Source organism: Eucyclogobius newberryi, unplaced genomic scaffold (genome assembly GCF_026437365.1).
Source record: "Eucyclogobius newberryi isolate DKJ021-1_F unplaced genomic scaffold, fEucNew1.0.hap1 SCAF_22, whole genome shotgun sequence".
Lineage (NCBI taxonomy): Eukaryota > Metazoa > Chordata > Actinopteri > Gobiiformes > Gobiidae > Eucyclogobius > Eucyclogobius newberryi.
Window position 1 is genome coordinate 4,483,176 of NW_027315857.1, and position 19,856 is coordinate 4,503,031.

The 19,856-nt window shown below is 49.9% G+C and overlaps 1 protein-coding gene across 1 annotated transcript in view; it reads right to left on the reverse strand.

Annotated features, from left to right (window-relative positions):
• Positions 1-19,856, reverse strand: part of dnah2 (dynein, axonemal, heavy chain 2) — a 208,609-nt gene that overhangs the window by 33,747 nt on the left and 155,006 nt on the right. Inside the window, exons 79-80 of the mRNA XM_072458523.1 lie at positions 2,796-2,987; positions 2,117-2,301 (exon numbers count right to left, since the gene is read on the reverse strand). Of these exons, the coding sequence (XP_072314624.1) occupies positions 2,117-2,301; positions 2,796-2,987 (377 nt within the window). The remainder of the gene's footprint in view (positions 1-2,116; positions 2,302-2,795; positions 2,988-19,856) is intronic.

Consider the following 19,856-nt stretch of genomic DNA (forward strand, 5'->3'; position numbering starts at 1 on the left):
TACGCTAGGGTAACTTCTCCTCCAGCTCGGTACGCTAGGGTAACTTCTCCACCAGCTCGGTACGCTAGGGTAACTTCTCCACCAGCTCGGTACGCTAGGGTAACTTCTCCTCCAGCTCGGTACGCTAGGGTAACTTCTCCTCCAGCTCGGTACGCTAGGGTAACTTCTCCTCCAGCTCGGTACGCTAGGGTAACTTCTCCTCCAGCTCGGTACGCTAGGGTAACTTCTCCTCCAGCTCGGTACGCTAGGGTAACTTCTCCTCCAGCTCGGTACGCTAGGGTAACTTCTCCTCCAGCTCGGTACGCTAGGGTAACTTCTCCACCAGCTCGGTACGCTAGGGTAACTTCTCCACCAGCTCGGTACGCTAGGGTAACTTCTCCTCCAGCTCGGTACGCTAGGGTAACTTCTCCTCCAGCTCGGTACGCTAGGGTAACTTCTCCTCCAGCTCGGTACGCTAGGGTAACTTCTCCTCCAGCTCGGTACGCTAGGGTAACTTCTCCACCAGCTCGGTACGCTAGGGTAACTTCTCCACCAGCTCGGTACGCTAGGGTAACTTCTCCTCCAGCTCGGTACGCTAGGGTAACTTCTCCTCCAGCTCGGTACGCTAGGGTAACTTCTCCACCAGCTCGGTACGCTAGGGTAACTTCTCCACCAGCTCGGTACGCTAGGGTAACTTCTCCTCCAGCTCGGTACGCTAGGGTAACTTCTCCTCCAGCTCGGTACGCTAGGGTAACTTCTCCTCCAGCTCGGTACGCTAGGGTAACTTCTCCTCCAGCTTGGTACGCTAGGGTAACTTCTCCTCCAGCTCGGTACGCTAGGGTAACTTCTCCACCAGCTCGGTACGCTAGGGTAACTTCTCCACCAGCTCGGTACGCTAGGGTAACTTCTCCTCCAGCTCGGTACGCTAGGGTAACTTCTCCTCCAGCTCGGTACGCTAGGGTAACTTCTCCTCCAGCTCGGTACGCTAGGGTAACTTCTCCACCAGCTCGGTACGCTAGGGTAACTTCTCCTCCAGCTCGGTACGCTAGGGTAACTTCTCCTCCAGCTCGGTACGCTAGGGTAACTTCTCCACCAGCTCGGTACGCTAGGGTAACTTCTCCACCAGCTCGGTACGCTAGGGTAACTTCTCCTCCAGCTCGGTACGCTAGGGTAACTTCTCCTCCAGCTCGGTACGCTAGGGTAACTTCTCCACCAGCTCGGTACGCTAGGGTAACTTCTCCACCAGCTCGGTACACTAGGGTAACTTCTCCTCCAGCTCGGTACGCTAGGGTAACTTCTCCTCCAGCTCGGTACGCTAGGGTAACTTCTCCTCCAGCTCGGTACGCTAGGGTAACTTCTCCTCCAGCTCGGTACGCTAGGGTAACTTCTCCACCAGCTCGGTACGCTAGGGTAACTTCTCCTCCAGCTCGGTACGCTAGGGTAACTTCTCCTCCAGCTCGGTACGCTAGGGTAACTTCTCCTCCAGCTTGGTACGCTAGGGTAACTTCTCCTCCAGCTTGGTACGCTAGGGTAACCTTTAGGAGGCGCAAAGTGCGTCATTCTATGAAAATAAAAAGTTAAAACCACACTTCTGAACATCCTCCATGGAGATAGATATGGAATATTATAGTCAAAGGAACATTTCCACGGAAACAAGCAGGAGGAGACTCCGCCTACAGGCCAAGTATGAATCAGGTTTGTGGAGCTGCAGCCACAGTAACAAGTAAGGGTCTTTTTCAGTTTCAGTGCAAAAAACAGCCAAAATAAAAAAAACATGTTTTTATTTTAGTCTGGGCCAAAAAAAATGAATACATATTTCAACATATTACAAAACCAATTACTAAACAGATCAAAAAGTGTATGAAACCACATCATGTAATCCTCTATAATTGTTAGAAATAAAATGTCACACTGAATGGTCCAATGGTACTGTAATAATGTGGCTGCCCACTAGGTGGTGCTATAAGTCTTTCATTATTGTTGTAACATTCTTGTTTTAATCTGTGAAGCTTTAGTGACTCTTGCTTTGTGAAAGCTGCTCTACAAATACAATGTACTTATTACTCTGAAGGACGTTGGGTTTTGCTTATCAAAGGTAAAGAGCTGAACAAATACAATGAGTACTTTTGTGACTTACTGGAAGAACGGCTGTTGGACGGCGGCCTCACAGAAGTAGTGGTTGATGTAGGTGGTCAACAGGCGCCGGTCCCAGTCGTCTGTCACATGACCGCCATAGTTAACCCCGGCGATGAGGTACTTGAGTGCGTCCCAGGGAATCTCCTCGTACTTGTCCAGGTACAGACTCAGTAAGCTCTCACTCACCTGAAAACAGCACCAGATTTCAAAAAGAGATGTGTTTCTTTAATCAAATACTTCATAAACATTACCCATGACTCTCCTCAGATATTAAGGTTCAAATAAAACAATGACTTGACTGACAAGAATTGTAAGAATCATTTCACAAATTACTGAATGTTTCGGTTGCAGTTTTTAAACTGTCACAGACATTAAAATATGTCAAGAGATTCCACAGCCTAATGATTCAAAGAAGACATATTATGCTTTTTTCAGGTGCTTACTTTTCATCATTTTATGTTTTGTTCATTGTAAACAGCAATATTGATCCAAAATGGCCTTGTAATAGTAATGAGAGTTCAAAACTGCAGAACTACCTCTTCATTGTTACATTTCATCGTTATAAGCAGCAAACGGTCATTTACAAGGAGGGGGGGATAGGGGGTAGGTGAAAACACTGTTGTAACAGGGTCAAAAGCTCATGAAAGTACACGTCTCCTTTAATGTGTGCGCTATTATACCTCAAAGTCCGAGTCATTGAAGCCATAGATGATGTTCCACCCGAGCTGCAGAAACTTCTTCCTCTCCTGCAGGATGCTGTGGAAGAAGCAGAGCGAGAACAGGAGCTTCCCGTAGTGGGCGTGTCTGGAGCAGCGGCTGAACTGGGCCTCAGTCACCAGTTGGTACAGACGCTTCATGTTCGCCTTCACGCCCTGCGCACAAACGTCACACTTACAACCAGGAAGTGAGGAGAACAACGCTATTGTGAACAAAAAGGATATGTGTGAAACTGATCTTTCAACCTCCTCATGTCAGTTACACTTTCTAAATGTTCTTTATGACTTGCAAACAATGAAGCACCCAAGTCACTTTGGGGTAAAGCTCTACTGATTTAACAAACTGTTTCAAATATTTATTAAAAATTGTCTGTGTGTGAAAAAACAGCTGTAGAGGTTATGCACGGACATAACTGTCATTTGATTTTTTGTGGCAATGAGTTGCACAATTATGGGCTACAAACTGATCAAATGTGTTTCTTTGTGGGGTTTTTTGCTTCATTGGCTGTGGAGCTTTTGTTTCACTCTAATTAACTAACATTTCCATTTTGCTGCATTTATACTGATCTTTCTGTTATGGCTTTGATAGGAAAGGGAGGATAATTAACACTTTCCAGGCCACAACAGGTCATTTCCTCATCACTCAGAAATGTCAGAACATGTCATTAAAGGAAAGAAAGGTGATGAGTTTTCAATAATAATAGAATTCAACTGTGTGTGATTCCAAAGTCAGTGATAAGTTGCCACTCACTGCCTGAATTCCAAATGTAGTGAATTCCAAATGTAGTGATTGATTGACACTTTTATTTTCAAAAGGGAAAAATAACAAATGTGAGAAACTCTTTTCATGAGTGTCAAATACAAGAAACACATGAAACAAACTAACACAGAATATCTATCTCAAATGTTAATGAAACAATAAATAAAACATTCAATCAGTAAGTTTATTAAACATTACTAAACATAAACATACACAAATCCTTAACAACAACTTGGAGTTCATTAAAAGGCACAAGATTATCTATGTAATTGTGTTTTCTTCCACAGACAGGATTTGGTTTCGACCTTGTGACTGTCATGAAAAGATCTCAATCAGTGAAGCTGGAGCTGATGCTCAGAATACTTGATCAATAATCAGAGTCTCACAAACAAACAAAATACAGGGCTCTGTTTTCACCTGTAAATACAATACACTGAGAATAAGCATCTAAATACATGAATACATCATTAAATAGATAAATAAAGCACAGCAAGGTGCCAGGAGTATGTCTCAAAGGTAAATTGTGTTCATGGCTGGGGTTTTGAGGTGTTGCGCTTTTTTGATTTCAGTCCAATATCTTTGTGCAGAAAACATGGTAATGGTGAGACAGCAGCTGGAATTTTCTTGTGAATAATGAGCATTTTGACGTTGTCTTATTTAGAAGCATTTACTATTTTTCCAACAAAACTACCTCCAAACATGTGATTTTGTGGTTTTCCTTTATTATTATTAGTGCATTTATATAATTTTGCTTTTTTGCTGCAAGACGCGGCGCTGCAAATGATCAAGAGATTATGCTCTAGTCACGTGCTACGCACTGACCAGAAGAAGGAAACAAAACAAACCCGCATGAGGTTTCGGCCAATCACAGAAGACGTGAGATTCTCACTGAGACAAAAGCACATGTCCTGCTTCTGTCATTCTGACATGTCTAAGGTCTAAACGCAGGCAACTGACAGGTTTTGACAAGAAACATTAGTTTCTCACTCTCTCATCCTCTTGAGACTATCTCAATGTGGTCATCTCACAGTTTCGGTTGAATGGGATGTGTCGTAGGGCCCCTAGGGCCCGTGGACCGTGTGGATTGAGTAAACAAACATGCGCGACAGGTGACATTATTTGGAGAGTTCATAACTTCTAAATATAAACTTACCAAAGGGTTAGGGTTTTCAGGGATGTTCACTAGAGGTGAGCAGGGTCTATCAAGCTACTATCGTTTTATCAACGCGTAACATTTTATGTGATGCCAGATATTATTTTTTTTGTCTTTTTGGGGGGGGGTCCCGAGAGCTGCAGGGATGTGCATTCAGGGGGGGCAGGGCCTCACCTGTCAATCTTGGAAAAAAACATTTTTTATTTTTATTTTATTTTAAAAAAATATAAAAAAAATATTGTATTATAAACCCACTTTCCATTTGAATCCGATATCAAACAATATTTTGTCAAATAAGAATGTCAAAATGTTCAGATGTTTGCCGTTCAGATACAGGGAGGAGGCTGCAGCTGCTCAGCCTCTGGAGCACACACACACACACACACACACACACACACGCACACACACACACACACACGCACACGCACACGCACACACACACACTCCTCACAAACTGGGCTGGTGCAATGCAAATGATGTGTCAATCTCTCTCCCTCTGTTTATAACAAATAAAACACCCTGACCATGTGCTCAGAGCTTCCATATTCTCGATAATGTATGAAATGTATTTCTGAAGCGTGTTTTAGACTCACAGATTCATTATAAAACCGCAGTAAAAGTTCACTCAGAGGCTTCATTACATGCGCCTCATGGAAGGCGCATGTAATGCGCATGCTCCTGAGCCCGGCCGTGTGTGGACAGGTGCTGACAGGTGCTCGTGTGTGGACAGGTGCTGACAGGTGCTCGTGTGTGGACAGGTGCTGACAGGTGCTCGTGTGTGGACAGGTGCTTGTGTGTGGACAGGTGCTGACAGGTGCTCGTGTGTGGACAGGTGCTGACAGGTGCTCATGTGTGGACAGGTGCTGACAGGTGCTCGTGTGTGGACAGGTGCTGACAGGTGCTCGTGTGTGGACAGGTGCTGACTGGTGCTCATGTGTGGACAGGTGCTGACAGGTGCTCATGTGTGGACAGGTGCTGACAGGTGCTCGTGTGTGGACAGGTGCTGACAGGTGCTCGTGTGTGGACAGGTGCTGACAGGTGCTCGTGTGTGGACAGGTGCTGACAGGTGCTCGTGTGTGGACAGGTGCTGACAGGTGCTCGTGTGTGGACAGGTGCTTGTGTGTGGACAGGTGCTGACAGGTGCTCGTGTGTGGACAGGTGCTGACAGGTGCTCGTGTGTGGACAGGTGCTCGTGTGTGGACAGGTGCTGACAGGTGCTCGTGTGTGGACAGGTGCTTGTGTGTGGACAGGTGCTGACAGGTGCTCGTGTGTGGACAGGTGCTGACAGGTGCTCATGTGTGGACAGGTGCTGACAGGTGCTCGTGTGTGGACAGGTGCTGACAGGTGCTCGTGTGTGGACAGGTGCTGACTGGTGCTCATGTGTGGACAGGTGCTGACAGGTGCTCATGTGTGGACAGGTGCTGACAGGTGCTCGTGTGTGGACAGGTGCTGACAGGTGCTCGTGTGTGGACAGGTGCTGACAGGTGCTCATGTGTGGACAGGTGCTGACAGGTGCTTGTGTGTGGACAGGTGCTGACAGGTGCTTGTGTGTTGACAGGTGCTCGTGTGTGGACAGGTGCTTGTGTGTGGACAGGTGCTGACTGGTGCTCATGTGTGGACAGGTGCTGACAGGTGCTCATGTGTGGACAGGTGCTGACAGGTGCTCGTGTGTGGACAGGTGCTGACAGGTGCTTGTGTGTGGACAGGTGCTGACAGGTGCTCGTGTGTGGACAGGTGCTGACAGGTGCTCGTGTGTGGACAGGTGCTGACAGGTGCTCGTGTGTGGACAGGTGCTGACAGGTGCTCATGTGTGGACAGGTGCTGACAGGTGCTCATGTGTGGACAGGTGCTGACAGGTGCTCGTGTGTGGACAGGTGCTGACAGGTGCTCGTGTGTGGACAGGTGCTGACAGGTGCTCGTGTGTGGACAGGTGCTGACTGGTGCTCATGTGTGGACAGGTGCTGACAGGTGCTCATGTGTGGACAGGTGCTGACAGGTGCTCGTGTGTGGACAGGTGCTGACAGGTGCTCGTGTGTGGACAGGTGCTGACAGGTGCTTGTGTGTGGACAGGTGCTGACAGGTGCTCGTGTGTGGACAGGTGCTGACAGGTGCTCGTGTGTGGACAGGTGCTGACAGGTGCTCATGTGTGGACAGGTGCTGACAGGTGCTCGTGTGTGGACAGGTGCTGACAGGTGCTCGTGTGTGGACAGGTGCTGACTGGTGCTCGTGTGTGGACAGGTGCTGACAGGTGCTCGTGTGTGGACAGGTGCTGACAGGTGCTCGTGTGTGGACAGGTGCTCGTGTGTGGACAGGTGCTGACAGGTGCTCGTGTGTGGACAGGTGCTTGTGTGTGGACAGGTGCTGACAGGTGCTCGTGTGTGGACAGGTGCTGACAGGTGCTCATGTGTGGACAGGTGCTGACAGGTGCTCGTGTGTGGACAGGTGCTGACAGGTGCTCGTGTGTGGACAGGTGCTGACTGGTGCTCATGTGTGGACAGGTGCTGACAGGTGCTCATGTGTGGACAGGTGCTGACAGGTGCTCGTGTGTGGACAGGTGCTGACAGGTGCTCGTGTGTGGACAGGTGCTGACAGGTGCTCATGTGTGGACAGGTGCTGACAGGTGCTTGTGTGTGGACAGGTGCTGACAGGTGCTTGTGTGTTGACAGGTGCTTGTGTGTGGACAGGTGCTGACTGGTGCTCATGTGTGGACAGGTGCTGACAGGTGCTCATGTGTGGACAGGTGCTGACAGGTGCTCGTGTGTGGACAGGTGCTGACAGGTGCTCATGTGTGGACAGGTGCTGACAGGTGCTCGTGTGTGGACAGGTGCTGACAGGTGCTCGTGTGTGGACAGGTGCTGACAGGTGCTCGTGTGTGGACAGGTGCTGACAGGTGCTCGTGTGTGGACAGGTGCTGACAGGTGCTCGTGTGTGGACAGGTGCTGACAGGTGCTCGTGTGTGGACAGGTGCTGACAGGTGCTCGTGTGTGGACAGGTGCTGACAGGTGCTCGTGTGTGGACAGGTGCTGACTGGTGCTCATGTGTGGACAGGTGCTGACAGGTGCTCATGTGTGGACAGGTGCTGACAGGTGCTCGTGTGTGGACAGGTGCTGACAGGTGCTCGTGTGTGGACAGGTGCTGACAGGTGCTCGTGTGTGGACAGGTGCTGACAGGTGCTCGTGTGTGGACAGGTGCTGACAGGTGCTCGTGTGTGGACAGGTGCTTGTGTGTGGACAGGTGCTGACAGGTGCTCGTGTGTGGACAGGTGCTGACAGGTGCTCGTGTGTGGACAGGTGCTGACAGGTGCTCGTGTGTGGACAGGTGCTGACAGGTGCTCGTGTGTGGACAGGTGCTTGTGTGTGGACAGGTGCTGACAGGTGCTCGTGTGTGGACAGGTGCTGACAGGTGCTCGTGTGTGGACAGGTGCTGACAGGTGCTCGTGTGTGGACAGGTGCTGACAGGTGCTCGTGTGTGGACAGGTGCTGACAGGTGCTTGTGTGTGGACAGGTGCTTGTGTGTGGACAGGTGCTGACAGGTGCTCGTGTGTGGACAGGTGCTGACAGGTGCTCGTGTGTGGACAGGTGCTCGTGTGTGGACAGGTGCTGACAGGTGCTCGTGTGTGGACAGGTGCTGACAGGTGCTCGTGTGTGGACAGGTGCTGACAGGTGCTCGTGTGTGGACAGGTGCTGACAGGTGCTCGTGTGTGGACAGGTGCTTGTGTGTGGACAGGTGCTGACAGGTGCTCGTGTGTGGACAGGTGCTGACAGGTGCTCGTGTGTGGACAGGTGCTTGTGTGTGGACAGGTGCTGACAGGTGCTCGTGTGTGGACAGGTGCTGACAGGTGCTCGTGTGTGGACAGGTGCTGACAGGTGCTCGTGTGTGGACAGGTGCTGACTGGTGCTCATGTGTGGACAGGTGCTGACAGGTGCTCATGTGTGGACAGGTGCTGACAGGTGCTCGTGTGTGGACAGGTGCTGACAGGTGCTCGTGTGTGGACAGGTGCTGACAGGTGCTCGTGTGTGGACAGGTGCTGACAGGTGCTCGTGTGTGGACAGGTGCTGACAGGTGCTCGTGTGTGGACAGGTGCTTGTGTGTGGACAGGTGCTGACAGGTGCTCGTGTGTGGACAGGTGCTGACAGGTGCTCGTGTGTGGACAGGTGCTCGTGTGTGGACAGGTGCTGACAGGTGCTCGTGTGTGGACAGGTGCTTGTGTGTGGACAGGTGCTGACAGGTGCTCGTGTGTGGACAGGTGCTGACAGGTGCTCATGTGTGGACAGGTGCTGACAGGTGCTCGTGTGTGGACAGGTGCTGACAGGTGCTCGTGTGTGGACAGGTGCTGACTGGTGCTCATGTGTGGACAGGTGCTGACAGGTGCTCATGTGTGGACAGGTGCTGACAGGTGCTCGTGTGTGGACAGGTGCTGACAGGTGCTCGTGTGTGGACAGGTGCTGACAGGTGCTCATGTGTGGACAGGTGCTGACAGGTGCTTGTGTGTGGACAGGTGCTGACAGGTGCTTGTGTGTTGACAGGTGCTCGTGTGTGGACAGGTGCTTGTGTGTGGACAGGTGCTGACTGGTGCTCATGTGTGGACAGGTGCTGACAGGTGCTCATGTGTGGACAGGTGCTGACAGGTGCTCGTGTGTGGACAGGTGCTGACAGGTGCTTGTGTGTGGACAGGTGCTGACAGGTGCTCGTGTGTGGACAGGTGCTGACAGGTGCTCGTGTGTGGACAGGTGCTGACAGGTGCTCGTGTGTGGACAGGTGCTGACAGGTGCTCATGTGTGGACAGGTGCTGACAGGTGCTCATGTGTGGACAGGTGCTGACAGGTGCTCGTGTGTGGACAGGTGCTGACAGGTGCTCGTGTGTGGACAGGTGCTGACAGGTGCTCGTGTGTGGACAGGTGCTGACTGGTGCTCATGTGTGGACAGGTGCTGACAGGTGCTCATGTGTGGACAGGTGCTGACAGGTGCTCGTGTGTGGACAGGTGCTGACAGGTGCTCGTGTGTGGACAGGTGCTGACAGGTGCTTGTGTGTGGACAGGTGCTGACAGGTGCTCGTGTGTGGACAGGTGCTGACAGGTGCTCGTGTGTGGACAGGTGCTGACAGGTGCTCATGTGTGGACAGGTGCTGACAGGTGCTCGTGTGTGGACAGGTGCTGACAGGTGCTCGTGTGTGGACAGGTGCTGACTGGTGCTCGTGTGTGGACAGGTGCTGACAGGTGCTCGTGTGTGGACAGGTGCTGACAGGTGCTCGTGTGTGGACAGGTGCTCGTGTGTGGACAGGTGCTGACAGGTGCTCGTGTGTGGACAGGTGCTTGTGTGTGGACAGGTGCTGACAGGTGCTCGTGTGTGGACAGGTGCTGACAGGTGCTCATGTGTGGACAGGTGCTGACAGGTGCTCGTGTGTGGACAGGTGCTGACAGGTGCTCGTGTGTGGACAGGTGCTGACTGGTGCTCATGTGTGGACAGGTGCTGACAGGTGCTCATGTGTGGACAGGTGCTGACAGGTGCTCGTGTGTGGACAGGTGCTGACAGGTGCTCGTGTGTGGACAGGTGCTGACAGGTGCTCATGTGTGGACAGGTGCTGACAGGTGCTTGTGTGTGGACAGGTGCTGACAGGTGCTTGTGTGTTGACAGGTGCTCGTGTGTGGACAGGTGCTTGTGTGTGGACAGGTGCTGACTGGTGCTCATGTGTGGACAGGTGCTGACAGGTGCTCATGTGTGGACAGGTGCTGACAGGTGCTCGTGTGTGGACAGGTGCTGACAGGTGCTTGTGTGTGGACAGGTGCTGACAGGTGCTCGTGTGTGGACAGGTGCTGACAGGTGCTCGTGTGTGGACAGGTGCTGACAGGTGCTCGTGTGTGGACAGGTGCTGACAGGTGCTCATGTGTGGACAGGTGCTGACAGGTGCTCATGTGTGGACAGGTGCTGACAGGTGCTCGTGTGTGGACAGGTGCTGACAGGTGCTCGTGTGTGGACAGGTGCTGACAGGTGCTCGTGTGTGGACAGGTGCTGACTGGTGCTCATGTGTGGACAGGTGCTGACAGGTGCTCATGTGTGGACAGGTGCTGACAGGTGCTCGTGTGTGGACAGGTGCTGACAGGTGCTCGTGTGTGGACAGGTGCTGACAGGTGCTTGTGTGTGGACAGGTGCTGACAGGTGCTCGTGTGTGGACAGGTGCTGACAGGTGCTCGTGTGTGGACAGGTGCTGACAGGTGCTCGTGTGTGGACAGGTGCTGACAGGTGCTCGTGTGTGGACAGGTGCTGACAGGTGCTCGTGTGTGGACAGGTGCTGACTGGTGCTCATGTGTGGACAGGTGCTGACAGGTGCTCATGTGTGGACAGGTGCTGACAGGTGCTCGTGTGTGGACAGGTGCTGACAGGTGCTCGTGTGTGGACAGGTGCTGACAGGTGCTCGTGTGTGGACAGGTGCTGACAGGTGCTCGTGTGTGGACAGGTGCTGACAGGTGCTCGTGTGTGGACAGGTGCTTGTGTGTGGACAGGTGCTGACAGGTGCTCGTGTGTGGACAGGTGCTGACAGGTGCTCGTGTGTGGACAGGTGCTGACAGGTGCTCGTGTGTGGACAGGTGCTGACAGGTGCTCGTGTGTGGACAGGTGCTTGTGTGTGGACAGGTGCTGACAGGTGCTCGTGTGTGGACAGGTGCTGACAGGTGCTCGTGTGTGGACAGGTGCTGACAGGTGCTCGTGTGTGGACAGGTGCTGACAGGTGCTCGTGTGTGGACAGGTGCTGACAGGTGCTTGTGTGTGGACAGGTGCTTGTGTGTGGACAGGTGCTGACAGGTGCTCGTGTGTGGACAGGTGCTGACAGGTGCTCGTGTGTGGACAGGTGCTCGTGTGTGGACAGGTGCTGACAGGTGCTCGTGTGTGGACAGGTGCTGACAGGTGCTCGTGTGTGGACAGGTGCTGACAGGTGCTCGTGTGTGGACAGGTGCTGACAGGTGCTCGTGTGTGGACAGGTGCTTGTGTGTGGACAGGTGCTGACAGGTGCTCGTGTGTGGACAGGTGCTGACAGGTGCTCGTGTGTGGACAGGTGCTTGTGTGTGGACAGGTGCTGACAGGTGCTCGTGTGTGGACAGGTGCTGACAGGTGCTCGTGTGTGGACAGGTGCTGACAGGTGCTCGTGTGTGGACAGGTGCTGACAGGTGCTCGTGTGTGGACAGGTGCTTGTGTGTGGACAGGTGCTGACAGGTGCTCGTGTGTGGACAGGTGCTGACAGGTGCTCGTGTGTGGACAGGTGCTCGTGTGTGGACAGGTGCTGACAGGTGCTCGTGTGTGGACAGGTGCTTGTGAGTGGACAGGTGCTGACAGGTGCTCGTGTGTGGACAGGTGCTGACAGGTGCTCATGTGTGGACAGGTGCTGACAGGTGCTCGTGTGTGGACAGGTGCTGACAGGTGCTCGTGTGTGGACAGGTGCTGACAGGTGCTCGTGTGTGGACAGGTGCTGACTGGTGCTCATGTGTGGACAGGTGCTGACAGGTGCTCATGTGTGGACAGGTGCTGACAGGTGCTCGTGTGTGGACAGGTGCTGACAGGTGCTCGTGTGTGGACAGGTGCTGACAGGTGCTCATGTGTGGACAGGTGCTGACAGGTGCTTGTGTGTGGACAGGTGCTGACAGGTGCTCGTGTGTTGACAGGTGCTCGTGTGTGGACAGGTGCTTGTGTGTGGACAGGTGCTGACTGGTGCTCATGTGTGGACAGGTGCTGACAGGTGCTCATGTGTGGACAGGTGCTGACAGGTGCTCGTGTGTGGACAGGTGCTGACAGGTGCTTGTGTGTGGACAGGTGCTGACAGGTGCTCGTGTGTGGACAGGTGCTGACAGGTGCTCGTGTGTGGACAGGTGCTGACAGGTGCTCGTGTGTGGACAGGTGCTGACAGGTGCTCATGTGTGGACAGGTGCTGACAGGTGCTCGTGTGTGGACAGGTGCTGACAGGTGCTCGTGTGTGGACAGGTGCTGACAGGTGCTCGTGTGTGGACAGGTGCTGACTGGTGCTCATGTGTGGACAGGTGCTGACAGGTGCTCATGTGTGGACAGGTGCTGACAGGTGCTCGTGTGTGGACAGGTGCTGACAGGTGCTCGTGTGTGGACAGGTGCTGACAGGTGCTTGTGTGTGGACAGGTGCTGACAGGTGCTCGTGTGTGGACAGGTGCTGACAGGTGCTCGTGTGTGGACAGGTGCTGACAGGTGCTCGTGTGTGGACAGGTGCTGACTGGTGCTCATGTGTGGACAGGTGCTGACAGGTGCTCATGTGTGGACAGGTGCTGACAGGTGCTCGTGTGTGGACAGGTGCTGACAGGTGCTCGTGTGGACAGGTGCTGACAGGTGCTCGTGTGTGGACAGGTGCTGACAGGTGCTCGTGTGTGGACAGGTGCTGACAGGTGCTCGTGTGTGGACAGGTGCTGACAGGTGCTCGTGTGTGGACAGGTGCTTGTGTGTGGACAGGTGCTGACAGGTGCTCGTGTGTGGACAGGTGCTGACAGGTGCTCGTGTGTGGACAGGTGCTTGTGTGTGGACAGGTGCTGACAGGTGCTCGTGTGTGGACAGGTGCTGACAGGTGCTCGTGTGTGGACAGGTGCTTGTGTGTGGACAGGTGCTGACAGGTGCTCGTGTGTTGACAGGTGCTCGTGTGTGGACAGGTGCTTGTGTGTGGACAGGTGCTGACTGGTGCTCATGTGTGGACAGGTGCTGACAGGTGCTCGTGTGTGGACAGGTGCTTGTGTGTGGACAGGTGCTGACTGGTGCTCATGTGTGGACAGGTGCTGACAGGTGCTCATGTGTGGACAGGTGCTGACAGGTGCTCGTGTGTGGACAGATGCTGACAGGTGCTCGTGTGTGGACAGATGCTGACAGGTGCTCGTGTGTGGACAGGTGCTGACAGGTGCTCATGTGTGGACAGGTGCTGACAGGTGCTCGTGTGTGGACAGGTGCTGACAGGTGCTCGTGTGTGGACAGGTGCTGACAGGTGCTCGTGTGTGGACAGGTGCTGACAGGTGCTCGTGTGTGGACAGGTGCTGACAGGTGCTCATGTGTGGACAGGTGCTGACAGGTGCTCGTGTGTGGACAGGTGCTGACAGGTGCTCGTGTGTGGACAGGTGCTTGTGTGTGGACAGGTGCTGACAGGTGCTCGTGTGTGGACAGATGCTGACAGGTGCTCGTGTGTGGACAGATGCTGACAGGTGCTCGTGTGTGGACAGGTGCTGACAGGTGCTCATGTGTGGACAGGTGCTGACAGGTGCTCGTGTGTGGACAGGTGCTGACAGGTGCTCATGTGTGGACAGGTGCTGACAGGTGCTCGTGTGTGGACAGGTGCTGACAGGTGCTCGTGTGTGGACAGGTGCTGACAGGTGCTCGTGTGTGGACAGGTGCTGACAGGTGCTCGTGTGTGGACAGGTGCTGACAGGTGCTCATGTGTGGACAGGTGCTGACAGGTGCTCGTGTGTGGACAGGTGCTGACAGGTGCTCGTGTGTGGACAGGTGCTTGTGTGTGGACAGGTGCTGACTGGTGCTCATGTGTGGACAGGTGCTGACAGGTGCTCATGTGTGGACAGGTGCTGACAGGTGCTCATGTGTGGACAGGTGCTGACAGGTGCTCATGTGTGGACAGGTGCTGACAGGTGCTCGTGTGTGGACAGGTGCTGACAGGTGCTCGTGTGTGGACAGGTGCTGACAGGTGCTCGTGTGTGGACAGGTGCTGACAGGTGCTCGTGTGTGGACAGGTGCTGACAGGTGCTCATGTGTGGACAGGTGCTGACAGGTGCTCGTGTGTGGACAGGTGCTGACAGGTGCTCGTGTGTGGACAGGTGCTTGTGTGTGGACAGGTGCTGACAGGTGCTCGTGTGTGGACAGATGCTGACAGGTGCTCGTGTGTGGACAGGTGCTGACAGGTGCTCGTGTGTGGACAGGTGCTGACAGGTGCTCATGTGTGGACAGGTGCTGACAGGTGCTCGTGTGTGGACAGGTGCTGACAGGTGCTCGTGTGTGGACAGGTGCTGACAGGTGCTCATGTGTGGACAGGTGCTGACAGGTGCTCGTGTGTGGACAGGTGCTGACAGGTGCTCGTGTGTGGACAGGTTTCACTATCTTCTTCCTTATTATTGTGTTTGTAGAATCTGGACGATTACATTTCCAAGTTAAAACGTTTTGCAAATCTGGATTTTCAATCAAAGCAAGAGGTTATAACTAAAGAAAGACCTACACCGGAGTTGGACGGGCTTTTGTATACATCTAAAAACGCTGACGTCACTAATTGAACACAGCCTAATGGTTAGCGACACGGCCTCGAAAATAAAAACAGGATGTTCAACTCCCGCTTGTCCCAAATTTTTTTTTTGGTGCCTCACTCGCCCTGAACCTCACCGCACGTCACTGCCAGAGAGTATTATGTATTATGTTTTCCATCTTTACTCATGTGGGTGAAACAATCATTTTCAGAGCAAATGTCTTTAGTCTGACGTCATAACCAGAAGTCTTGTTTTTAGTTTCATCTTCCCTTTTGTTTCGTGTTTCTGTAGTTCATGTATTTGTGTGTCGTGTACAACCAGAAAGTAGTACTGGTAAATAAATGAACGTACTATCAATACAATCAGCTTAATGGCATTGGAACTGTTATGACTAGCATCCTTTAACATTAACGGCATTTTGAACCCAATCAAACTAAATCAAAAATATTAACAAAATTGAGAAAGGAGAAATAGACATTATACTTACAAGAAACACATTAAGCCATATAGAACATAAAAAGTAACCGAAATGTGTTTTTAAAACTGTCAAATTCATCTTACAGAGGCAAACATAACGGGAGTTGCAATATTGATTTCAAACTAAATATCTTTTGAACAAAGTTTTGAATGTAAAGACAAAGATGTCAGATATGTACTGGTTAAAGCAGGAGTGTCCTTTGAAAATATAGGCCCGCATATAATTTGTACAAGAAGCTTGAGCTCCAGTTCTCAGTTTCAACACTAGATGGAGCTAAACAGCTTTAGCTTGATCTCTTGCACTACTCAGTTTCAACACTAGATGGAGCCAGAGGAAACAGGTGCTTCTTTATCTACGGCAAAAAAAGCTTTGACCACAAATGAGCAGAAATGGCAGTGACAAAGAAACACAAAATAGCAAGTGAGTGCAGGCGATTTCAAACACGGAGGGAAAAATGATTATTTCTTCAAGGGAATTAATGGAAAGTGTGTCCGTTTGATTTGAACTGATTTTGCTGTGATGAAAGAATATAGTGTCCGACGGCACTATGAGCCCAAACATCAGTGCTGCACATCATGCACCAGAAACACAGAAAGATCCAGCACATGGCAGCTAGCTTACACGCCCAACAAGAGGTGTTTCCGCGCAAAATACAGGAAAACAGCAAGTTATGAAGGTGCTACACTTACAATGGGCAAACCATTAAACCATTTAAGAAAACATTTAAGAAAACAGTGCCTCATCAAAGTCACAAAAATAATGTGCAGGGTTTCAACAACTTGTTGTTTTCAACGACTTGTCAGCTAAACTTCAGCTTTTACTGGACAGCGATGAGAGCACAGATGCCACCGCTCAGCTGTTTTTTGTGGGGAGTAGAAATATCTTTTGCTGTTCGGAGGAGCTGCTCGACATGATGAGCCTAAAAGGCACAACCGCAGGTAAAGATATTTTTGAAGCAGTTTAAGAGGCTGTCAGAAAGACTAAGAACCAAAGTTTAGTTCCGTGTTTCTGGACGGCCCTCTTTTACTGTTACTATTCAAGCTAACTATTCAGCAGCAGCACATATTGTGTGCGTAATTACTATAAAAGTGAGTATTTGGTTGTTAACATGTTTCTCAATTGTGTATTGTATATGTTTATCCTTATCTTTCATACTTCATGCACTGTGTTCAGCTAAACTGTCGCAATTCTTTACCATCAACTAGCTCTAAAAATAGCTCCGTCATCGGCACATATGTAGGTTGCAAATACTGTGCAATGTATACGTTTTGTAATGTGACTAATTCATGTTTACTGTCTTTCTGTTCCCAGACCACACACAAACAAATGAATTGCAAATTAAAGGACATTCTCAAGTTATTCCAGTTTCCTCTGATTCTCTAACCGGAATCGACGGCCCATAATGTCCGCTCCAATCAGCGTTATTTCCCCTTGGCTAATGTGGACATTTCTACTGAGGCAATTAAAAAATGAGGGCTTAAATGGGGCAAACTCTGCAGCAAACAACAGAAGGAGCTCCAGCCATAAGGGGCGGGCGCTCTGTGCTCCAGCGGTTTCACGCGCTGAGATCAGAAATTGATCACTTTTCGAAAGAGAAGTTCCTTTTCTTTGTGAACTGAGTGACCCGCTGCATTTTTGGTTGATCTTACTCATCATTTGAATTCACTAAACAAGAACCTACAAGGCAAAGAGCAGCTGGTTCCACATCTTTGTGCGCACATGAAAGCCTTCTGTGTGAAGCTCCGCCTGTTTGAGAGCTTTAATGCTGCACACTTCCCTGCACTGACTGAAATCAGATCTGCTTTTCCAAACACGGACTTTACTGCTAATAATGAGATATATGTATCTCTTATGATTGAATTCAACCAGTGTTTACAAGACCTATCTGTTATCGAAAACAAATCAAGCTCTTCTCGACCTCCTTCCTGGTGGATGCAGAAGAAGTGGAAGAGTTTGCAGCTAGATCTGATTGAAACGCAATGTGATGATTCTCTGAACAGCTTTTCTCCCTCCCTGACGTCAATCAGTTTGGATAATGTCAAGTTTCCTCTGATGAGACGCCATGCAAAAAGAATGATGAGCCCATTTGGCTCAATATACATTATGCGAACAAACATTTTCTCTGTTAATTCAGAACAAAAACAGATCCATCTATTTTTCTAATCCACATATAATCGACTCGAGAATAGACGACTTTCTTATTTTCAGTTCAAAAATCACTGAGGCAGATATAGGCACAATAGACTTGATCATGCTCCTATCACAGATGGGCTGCTGATGAGATGAGATTTTTGCTAAATTATTAAAAAAGAAATACTGAAATATCACATGGTCATACATATTCAGACCCTATGCTCAGTACTGAGTAGAAGCACCCACAGCCATGTTCTTGGGAATGATGTAAAACCTGGATTTGGGGATCCTCTGCCATTCTTCCTTGCAGATCCTCTCCAGTTCCGTCAGTTTAGAGTTAACGCCAAACGGTCTCATCAGACCAGAGAATCTTATTTCTCATAGTCTGGGAGCCAATCACAGAAGACGTGAGATTCTCACTGAGACAAAAGGGCGTGTCCTGCTTCTGTCATTCTGACATGTCTAAGGTCTAAACTCAGGCAATTGACAATGACAGGTTTTGACAAGAAACATGAGTTTCTCACTCTCTCATCCTCTTGAGACTCTCAATGTGGTCATCTCACAGTTTGGGTTGAATGTGATGGTCATAGGGCCCCTAGGGCCCCTAGGGCCCGTGTGGATTGAGTAAACAAACATGCGCAACAGGTGACATTATTTGGAGAATTCATAACTTCTACTGATAAACATACCAAAGGATGTTCAGGGATGTTCACTTTTGAGGGGGGAGGGGGTCCAGAGAGATGAAAAATATTAAGTCTTTTCAGCTTCAACCCATTTTGAGATGATCCCTTAGTGACCATTTGTTTAAGAAAAAACATATCAAACAACAATGAGACTTAAGTGGAGGAAAATGGCTGCTGTTAAAGCAGTTTTGAGAGGTAAAATTCTAGCTATTGCCTCTGCAAAAAAGGAACATAGGGAGAAGCAACATTATCTGCAAGAAAAACTAAAATGGAAGTCGTCATGCCAAATGCAAGTGAAATTAAAATAGATAAAAGAAGAAATTAATGATCTAATTTCACAGGCAATAAGGTCCTGGGGTTGATTCCCAGGTGGCGCGGGGCCTTTCTGTGAGGAATTTGCATGTTCTCCTGTGTCTGCATTTCTATTCTGATGCACATACAGTATAAACACCTCAATTATGTCCAAAAGCATGGGACAAAGTTAATCCACAATGATCAGCCAGGATTCATTAACAAATGATAAACACAAGACAACATAAGACGATCTTTGCACAAAATTAATTATACAAAAACGACAAGACAAATCTGTAATAATTACAAGTAGGACGGTGAGAAAGCTTTTGATTCTGTTAGCTGGCCTCATTTATTTAAAGTGCTGAATACATTTCATGTAGATGACTTATTATTGGGGAGAAAATATTGGGGCTTTTTATGAAAGACCCACTGGCTCTGGAAAAAGGGGTGAGACAAGGCTCTTCCTTGTCCCTCCTCCTATTTGCTTTATACTCTGAACCGTTGTGCCAATATATTAGACAATCAGAAACAATTTATGGTGTTAAAATGTATGAGATGGAACATAAAATGACCTGCTAAGTAAGATTATGGTTTATTATATTTGACCACACCAGTACCTAATGTGATGCATTTCCTTCAGAATATTGGTCTAATATCTGGAAAAAACTATTTAAATGTCAAATAAGTTATCTTGGGTATTTAGGTGTGGTCCCCAATAAAGATTTATCAACAATCTTCAAGTGTACCCCTCTTTTCTCTATTATATAAAGAAAACAGACTCTTATCCCATACTAAAGTCTATAACTCAAAGGATTTAAACAATACAAATGTATGTTTTGCCCAGATTTTCTCTATCAATTCTCTTCCTATTTTCATCCCCCAGCTGCTTAACCAGTGGAATAAATCAACCTCAAGATGTGTTTGGCAAAACCTTGTATCCGGTTCAAAACTCTTCAAATCTCCAAATACAAAGGAGGTTGGGGTTTGCCTTGCTGGAAAAAATGACTTTATTTCAACTCAAATCAGGGTGCTGCTGTACTGGTGTGACCCAGAATATATATATAATCACTAAGATGACACATACATCTGATGCCCTTCCCTGCAGGCTCTTCTTTAAAGTGTTTGATGTAATTGGCCCTTGTGTTACCAAAATGGTAAAGCTCTTTCTTTCAACCGGTGTTTCCTGGTCCATTGAAACATGCTATAGTAGAACCATTACTCAAAAAAGTTTCAGGTCTATTTCAAAGCTTCCTTCCTTTCGTGCAAGATCCTAGAGAAGGTGGTCT